The 9,307-nt window shown below is 42.9% G+C and overlaps 1 protein-coding gene across 2 annotated transcripts in view; it reads left to right on the forward strand.

The window, feature by feature from the left end:
* The window catches only part of LOC144691364 (uncharacterized), a 129,698-nt gene extending 120,969 nt beyond the window's left edge, over nucleotides 1–8,729 (forward strand). For both annotated transcript variants that reach the window (XM_078559387.1, XM_078559388.1), the window contains 2 exons: nucleotides 4,436–4,639; nucleotides 8,399–8,729. In XM_078559387.1, coding sequence (XP_078415513.1) covers nucleotides 4,436–4,639; nucleotides 8,399–8,583 — 389 coding nt within the window. In that variant the 3' untranslated portion in view covers nucleotides 8,584–8,729. The remainder of the gene's footprint in view (nucleotides 1–4,435; nucleotides 4,640–8,398) is intronic.
* Nucleotides 8,730–9,307: the final 578 nt, after the last annotated feature.

Genomic DNA, 9,307 nt, shown 5'->3' on the forward strand with positions numbered 1-9,307 from the left:
AAATGTTTCTTTGGACCATATAGTCTCAACAAAGATAGAATTCCTCAAAGTATGAAATGTAGTTATTCAAACACATACCACAGACTAGAAATTACCAAATATTATGGCGGTGGGGGTAATCAGCTGGCATATTATGCAGCTCCAAGGCCCTCCTGCCTCCTATTTATAATGTGTCTGTTCTGTTACCTTCCCTGAGAAACCAGTCCTCACGGTGGTCACAGTCCCTCACCAGACTCCCTTCTCATTTCATAACTTCCACTTTCCTATTAAAGGAATTCCTCTTCATTTGCTGCTGCCTTGCACACCCATCGTTCATTTTGATCGCCAGCCTCCCATAACCTCTCCCTCGTGATTTCTCCAGTGACATTTGCTGTGCTGAATACATGCTGTAGTACAAAGTTATCTCAATCAAAGCACCATTGCAGGGGCTGTCAGGCGAAAAAGTTCTTCTTACCCAAGAATTATTGTTAGAAAATCGCTTTGTCAGAACCATTCATAGTTGCTATCTGTTCATCCAGCGGCACTTTACATGAAAGAATATGCTTTATTTTGCGAAGTTTTGATGTGTAGATTTTTGCTACCGAGGCAGGTTAGCGGAAGTCAGGAAATATCCTGACTTGGCAGACTTGCCTCAGTTTAAAGGGCCCCATTACAACTGATTTTCACTCCAGGGAGGTGGGGGTGGGCTAGAGTCAGGCCCATCGACCCTGGAAGCAGGTCATAGGTAGCTATGGGGGTGGGTGAGCAGCGAGGCGCGCTGGTTAGAAGGTTCTCTAGGACTTTGTCCCAGTTGTATTGAAAGTGGTTAGACACTCCATCCCTCATCACGCACCCCCCCATCCATTCCTCATGCCCCCTCCATAACAACACGTAACCCCATGCCCCCTCCATGTTATCTATGTCCCCTGCATGCCAACTCATGTACCCAGCCACCCACTTTTCCCCCTCATATCCTTTTGCCCTCTCCATGCCAACTCATGCTACCTCACCCCTGTGCCACTTTAATAGCCATTCACCCAGCATCCACTATGGGCCAATCTCTGAAGCCATGTGGAAATTAATTTTAAAATAATCTAATAGAGCTCATACACACTTGATACAGTAAAATAACTCTCATATATGGAACCCATTCAAAGACTTTAAATTCGCTCAAGTATTCAATCTGTTATAAAAACAAACTTCTATTCAGTAATCACATCAAAGATAGCTAATCCTTTAATAGCCTCTTTAACTTGTCATACGAACATACAAATTAGGAGCAGGAGTAGGCCACTGTACCCTTCGAGTCTGCTTCGCCATTCAATAAGATCATAGCTGATCTTATTGTAACCTCAACTTCACAATCCTGCCCACCCTGATAACCCCTTGCTTATTTAGAATCTATCAAGCTCTGCCTTAAAAATATTCAAAGACTCTGCTTCCACCGCCTCTTGAGGGAGAGTTCCAAAGAATCATGACCCTTTGAGAAAAAAAATTTCTTCTCATCCTTGTCTTAAATAAGCAACCCCTTATTTTTAAACAGTGACCCCCTGGTTTTGTACTCTCCCACAAAAGGAAACATCCTCTCCACATCCACCCTGTCAAAACCCCTCATGATCTTAAAGGTTTCAATTAAGTCACCTCTTACTCTTCTAAATTCCAGTGGATGTAAGCCTAATCTGTCCAGCCTTTCCTCATTAGACAACCCACCCATTCCCGGTATTAGTCTCGTAAACCTTCTCTGAACTGCTTCTAACGCATTTACATCTCACCTTAAATAAGGAGACCAATACTGTACTCCAGATGTGGTCTCGCTAGTGCCCTGTGCAACTGAAGCATAACCTCCCTACCTTTGTAATCAATTCCCCTCACAATAAATGATAACATTCTATTAGCTTTCCTAATTACCTTTTGTGATTCTTGCATTAGGACACCCAGATCCCTCTAAATCTCAGAACTCTGCAATCTCCCACCATTTAGATAATAAATTTCTTTTTTATTCCTCCTCCCAAAATGGAGAATCTCACATTTTCCCACATTATACTCCATTTGCCATGTCTTTGCCCAATCACTTAACCTATCTATGTCACTTTGTAACCTCCTAATATTCCCTTCACAATTTACTTTCCTACATATCTTTGTGTCATCAGCAAATTTCGCAGCCATACCTTCGTTCCCTTCATCCAAGTCATTTATATAAATTGTAAGAAGTTAAGGCCCCAGTACTGATCCCTGTGGCACACCGCTCATCACACCCTACCAACCAGAAAAGGACCCATTGATGCCTACTCCCTGTTTCCTGTTAGCTAGCCAATCTTCTATCCATGCCAATATGTTACCCCGACACCATGGGCTTTTATTTTCTGCAATAACCTTTAATTTGGCACCTTATCAAATGCCTTCTGGAAATCTAGGTACAGTACATCCACTTTATCCACAGCACATGTGATTCCTTCAAAGAGCTCCAATAAATTGGTTAAACATGGTTTCCCTTTCACAAAACCATGTTGACTCTGCCTGATTACTTTGAATTTTTCTTAGCGACCTGCTATAACTTCTTTAATAATTGCTTCTAACATTTTCCCTATGACAGATGTTAAGCTAACTGGCCTATAGTTTCCTGCTTTCTGTCTCCCTCCCTTTTTGAATAAAGGAGTTATATTTGCTATTTTCCAATCTAATGGAACCTTCTCTGAATCTAGGGAATCTTGGAAAATGAAAACCAATGCATCATTGTCCGCGTTTCCTGCTGCCACTCGGATGATCCAGTGTGTAGGGGGGGTGGTGGGGGTTGATTCCAGTGAGCAGGGCTTATAATGCGATGCTAAAGTATTGAAATTAGGTTCCCAACACCGGCGGCAGGAAACGAAGACCCGCCACTGACGGGTGGAGCAGATGATTGCAAACTGCTTTCACGACAGCGCAAACCTGATTTTTGGCCTCCTCACCACATTGTCCGCTCACGCCCGCCATGGTGCCTGTCGACAATGGGACCGGGCGATTCTGCCCATAGTCGGTTATTTTTATTGTGAGTCTTTATTGGCTATCAAGTAATTAACATAACCTGTATTAGAAATTAAACTATTTTAGCAATAAATTATTTTGATCACCTACGAAGTGTTGTTAACAAAGAATTTTCAAAGTGAAGCAGGACATGCAAATCACCAATCGCCAAGTTCATTCAAATACAAACTTTTCATTTACAATTTTGGTCAGTATTAGCAAACAGCAGCTATTCCGTAAACTGCTTTTATTTTCTTTTTGAATGTCCACCCACAGTGTGATTTCTCTGACAGCCGAACTTGTGCTAAACTCACTCAGAGGCATGTTGGCTTTCACATGTATGTACAAGAGGTTTTGTAAGCTATATGTACAGTTTTATTATTTTTCAGTGAAAACATAAGAAATATTTTTGGTTTATGCCAAATCGTAAAGCTAATGTTTGTATAAGAGAATTCCTATTACTGAGAATTGTGGCTAGGTGCCTGACATGCAAATATACAAATTCTGCATTTTAATAATTACAGGAAAATTTCTGATTCGAAAGATGATGTCCACCCTGCCTCAGCCTGGAAAGTACTGAGTCATTTCACTTGTCCTCTTCTAACTCTTGTCATCAATCCCATTGGGGAGAATGATCTGCATCAGTCTTACGCAAGTTTTGCTTTGAATACAGTTCCTCTTCAGATCATCATGAACAAGCAGGACTTCCCCCATCTCATTTAGGACAAATCAGCCAGATGCTACAGCAGCGACTGTGGACAGTAATGTTTCATCAACTCCTATCCTGTGTTTCACGCGTCAATGAACATTCATTAAAGCACCATATCACGTTGTGGAGCACCAAGCACTAAGCTACTGAAGCGTACACGAGGGAAACTCCAGGGAAATGGAGGGTGGATTCATTTGGATTACTAGCCATCAATTAACTGATCAAAGCCCACGGCTCTCCTCACTGCACACAAACACACACACAGACACACACTTGCCTATTGTTGCTTAAAAACCCTGACAACACTGAAGTTCTAAAAAAAGACTTGACAACTGACTGCACTTGATATGTTGTGGGACAGTTTGGAACGTGTAATGATGGAGCTGCTTGGAAAGAGTCATTTATGTGCAAGTGTAAAATTAGCTTTCCAGCCTTACATGTTTTTATCATCTGTTTTTTATCGTAGATCCTCATCAGGAGTAGTCTGAGTTGCTACAAACCCATAAGCTTTTATCTGAACCTTTTAGCTTTGTTGACCGGAATATAAAGCAATGTTTGTCCATTAAATTTTAGAATTCCGGCAATGGAAAGCCTTAAAACAGCTTACATAAAATGATGTAGGCTGATTCAGATCTTTCTCCATTATTGTGTGTGGCGAATTTTACTGAGGAATCTTTCACAGGTTGGAAATGTGCTTTTCACATTCACATTTTGACTCTATATAATCGACCTTTTTTGTGTCAGAGTGCCTCGGTAGATGTGACCGAAAAGTGGAATTGCCAGCGTCTGTGATCCATCTTGCCAAGCAGAGGGCACGACCTGAATTGGCAGCCCGTTTCCTCATCAGACACCTCTTCCCAGACAGCGTTCTTCTCAGGAGTAATGTGTACGGGGCAATTCGGAAAGGAAAAGCTCCTCTTGACTGTAATAAGATAAATGCTGTTAGAGGTGAGCTATAATCAAATTAACTTCTTTCCTGGACTCAATCTAGCTTTCAAACTGGGGGCTTAATTTGGATTTTTGTATATAAAATAAATGTTTGCAATGTATTTTTTTGCTATTCATTCACAGGATGTGGGCATCACTGGCAAAGCCAGCATTTATTACCCATCCCTAATTTCCCTTGAGAAGGTGGTGATGAGCTCACAAAGTGTAACTTCTCCATTGTGACATGCACTTTCCTATAAATCATGCGGAATAAAACTAGAGAATACATAAATGTTCCCCAAAAGGTCAAATGGCTAAATGCTAAATCTTGTCCTTAGCTATGCATACCCTATGTAGTGGATGTTTAAGGTGCCAGGTGGGCTGCCAAACAAACAAGTTTTCTCCTGGATTGTGTTGAGCTTCATGAATATTGTTGCAACTCCATTCAAGCAAGTGGCGAGTGCCCCATCACTCTCCTGACTTGTGCCTAGCAGATGATGAAGAGCCTTTGGGGAGTCAGGAGGTGAGACATTCACCAGGGAATACCCAGTCTTTGACCTGCTCTAGTAACTTCAGCATTTATGTAGCTGGTCGAGTTTATTTTCTGGTCAATGTTGACCCTGATGGTGAAAGATTCAATGATACCATTGCCATTGACTATCAAGGGGAGGGAGGTGGTTAAGCCCTGTTTGGTTGGAAATTGTCATTGCCTGACGCTTGTACAGTAGGAAGGTTACTTGCCACTTATCAACCCAAATGTGGATGTCATAGAGTTATAATGGCACAGAAGGAGACCATTCGCCTATCAAGTCTGTGTTGGCTCTCTGTAGAACAGTCCAGTCAGTCCCATTCCCTCTATCCCCATAACCCTGCAACTTTATTTCCCTCAAGGGCCTATCCAATTTATTTTTGAAATCATTGATTGTCTCCACTCCCACCACCCTCACGGCAGTGAGTTCCAGGCCATTACCACTCAGTGCCTAAAAAAGTTTTTATTCACATTCCCCCCATATCTCTTGCCCAGAATCTTAAACTTACATCCCCTAATCCTTGTACCATGAGTTAATGGGAACAGCTTTTCTTTGTCTACCTTATCTAAACCTATCATAATCTTGTTATCCTGGTCTTACTCAAGTGAATATGGACTGTTTCATAATCTGAGGAATTGTGATGTGCATTCATCAGCAAACAGCCCACTCCAAACCTTATTATTGAAAGAAAGTCATTGATGAAGCAGCTGAAGATGGTTGTGCCTAGAAATCTCCTGCAATGATATTCTGGGGCTGAGATGATTGGCCTACATTGGCAACAGCCATTTTCCTTTGTGCCAGGTATGACTTGGTGAGGATGAAATCAAGTGGTTGATTCTGCCTTGTTTGTTCACTTGCCACCTGCTACAAGTCCAGTTGAACAGCTGTATCCTTCAGGACTTTGACCAGTCAGTGCTGGTACTGTCAAGTCATTCTTGGTGGTGGACATTGAAGTCCCTGAATCAGGGTTCATTCTATGCCCTTGCTTCCCTCAGTACTTCCTCCAAGTGCTGTTTGATACATAGGAGTATTAATTCATCGTCAGAGGGAGGACAGTAGTTGGTAATCAGTAGGACATTTCTGTGCCCATGTTTGACCTGAAGCCTTGAGACACCATTGGGTCCAGAGCCAATGCTGAGGACTCCTAGGGCCACTCCCTTCCCAAACAGTATAACACTGTGCACAACCTCTGGAGAGTCTGTCCTTCCAATGAGTCAAAGCATATTCACGAATGGTGGTTGAGGAGTCTGGGGTGTTGCCTGGTAGTCATACACACAGTATCATATGTCAGGATGTTTCTTGACTAGTCAGTGACATCCCAGACTTGTCACCCCCCCTGCCGCCGTGTTATTGAGAAAGACTTTACAGGGTCAGCTGGGAAGGATGTGCCTTTATTGTGAATGAGCAGCGAACACTCACGCTGACCCTCATCCTATTGCCCTCTCACGTTCATACCTGACAGACACCGTCCCCTCCTTTCCACACATGCTATTTCTAACACTCAGACATCTTTGCTTTCTCTCCTTGCAGGAGAAAAGAGCACTCAACCTTGGGGATAAGCAGAGATTCTGGGGTGGGGTGGTGGGGGGAGTGCTGTGAGGTGACCCTCCAGTGGCAGCTGCCTTGAAGAACATTAGCATAGTTTGCCCACCTGCTAGAATGGGAAGGAGGTTTTCTTCAAGATGGCTGGGACCTGCTGTGAGAATCTGAGCCTCCTGAGGCACTGGTGCTTAGACATGTTGAGCGAGCTGATCCACTGGCTGTAGACCCTGTGTTGTAGATCTCACCTCTATGGAGGTGGATCTTAGTGTCCATTCACTCTCCACTGCCCTGTGGAGCAGCATGTGGCTGAGGGGAAGGCAACTGGTGGTGTAGCTGGCACTGTTGGTGTTGCTGCTCCTTTTCCTCTTTGTCAGAGTACAAGGTTGCACTGAGTAATCTGTTCCCAGACCATGGTGAAGGCTGGCAGCAGGGAAGTGCACTGAAGGTAAGTGAAGTGCAAAACAGGTGAATTGATTTCCACGAAGTTGGCAATCATCGACTAAGCACTGAAAGCACTCTCTGATTAGAAGTGCTGGGAGCAACAGCCTCTCACCTTGCCATGGCTGCAACTTCTCACTTTCACTATCAAAGGCTTCCCAGCCTGACAGTTTTGCTGAAGAAATACTCCCCACTATGCAGTTGCCTCAATGACCCTGGTGAGTTGCTGACAGATCAGGAAATAGGGCCACTTGGTTAAAACAGCAGTTAATGACCTACTTGAACTTGAATTAATTACCCAACAGCTCCAAGAGAATTCCTCGCTCACCTGCAAACCCACCTAGGTGAAACTGGGAAACGGACAGGCTGATGTCAGGATCCCAACCCGACATCTCTTATAGGGGATTTAATGCCCTGCACGCACCCAAAGCCCCCTTACCTTGCCCTTTAAAATTCCCCACTGGCTATTTTGGGGCAAGTGATTCACCTCCTGCCTCCCCAAAGCCTGTCTGCCATCTACAAGGCACAAGGCAGGAGTGTGATGGAATACTCCCCACTTGCCTGGGCAAATGCAGCTCCAGCAACACTCAAAAAGGTCAACACCATCCAGGACAAAGCAGCCTACCTGACTGGCATCTCACACAACACATTAAATATTCACTCCCGTAACCTATTGCAGTGTGTGCCATCCACACTGCAGTAACTTGCCAAGGCTTCTTCGACAGCACCTTCTAAACCCACAACCTCCACCGCCTAGAAAATAAGGACAGCAGGCGCAAGAGAACACCACTATCTACAAATTCCCCGCAAATTCACACACCATCCTGATTTGGAACCATATCACTGTTCCTTCATCACCATAAGGCCAAAATCCTGAACCCCATCCGTAACAGCACTGTGGGTGTACCTATATCACATGAACTCCATCAAACCACTCACAGCAATTTCACTTTCATGTGTAAGTGACTGTTTAACAACGTGCTTTGACTGTATCAATCTCCATTTCAAATAAGGCATGTTATTCTGTAAGTGGATATAGCAGCTCACCACCACCTTCTCAAGGGCAATTAAGGATGAGTAACAAATTTTGGTCTTATTGCCAACACCCACAGCCCAAGAACAAGTTATAGAAAACACCTTTCTCAAAATAATTTATATGTTTCTTTAACCATTTTAAGATGTCTGTAAAATGCAGGACATCTCAGACATTTTAAAACCAGTTGTTTATCATATTAAAATGTAATTTTGACTGGTTTCCATTTTTCCACAGAATTTCTAGCAGACTGCTTCCCAGGTTTTGACTTGACTGAGGACGGTAAAGACTGGAAAGTGTGTGTTGATGCAATTAATGGTGTCATTCGTTGTCTCAGATATGAACTTAAGAAGACACCCCAAGGGAGGTCATTCCTTAAACATTATTCATCGCCATTCAAGACCCAAACAGGATTGGAATGATATGTAAGGCCATTATATACTGGCTCTAGTTATGTTGTCATATATGCATCTCAAGCATTAATTGTATGCCATTTTGTGATGGAAGGAAAATATGGAAGCGTTTAATGTGAAGAGTATTAAAGTGGCCATCCCATTATTATCCAAAAGGTGGTTTCATTTACTGGTTACCAGTTGTGTTATACACAAGAAGCAACAAGATTTTCACTCCAGTTTCAGTAAACAGCATTGATAGATGATACAACAGCGAGTTTTTCATACCATGTTCACTTCAACTGTGAAAACATCTATGTACATAATAACAGGCCTTATTTGAAATGGAGATTGATACCGTAGAAGTAGTGTTAAGCAGTCACTTGCCTCTTTGCAAATGAAAATGGAAGCTGATGGAGCCCAATACCCAAATATGCTTCCAAACCAATAACATCATGGAAGACTGGTCATCTGCCCTATCACTGATACAATGGTATCATTAATGGGGTCACAGCTTTGTGACTGTAGGCACAGTAGCCACATCACCCATGAATATTTCCACGACTGCTATATTTCTTGGAGTTTGGACTCCAGAATTTCTATGGGGCAATTTTAACTTTACCTGTCCAACCAGACAGCTGACCAGTTAAAATTGTACAGGTTGCTTACGCAGTAGAAAACTACATAATTCTTGATATCTGTGGCTTTAACCTGCCCTACTGAGCAGGTAACAAATTACTGACAGGTCCATCTT

The sequence above is a fragment of the Cetorhinus maximus genome, chromosome 16 (genome assembly GCF_964194155.1).
Source record: "Cetorhinus maximus chromosome 16, sCetMax3.hap1.1, whole genome shotgun sequence".
Lineage (NCBI taxonomy): Eukaryota > Metazoa > Chordata > Chondrichthyes > Lamniformes > Cetorhinidae > Cetorhinus > Cetorhinus maximus.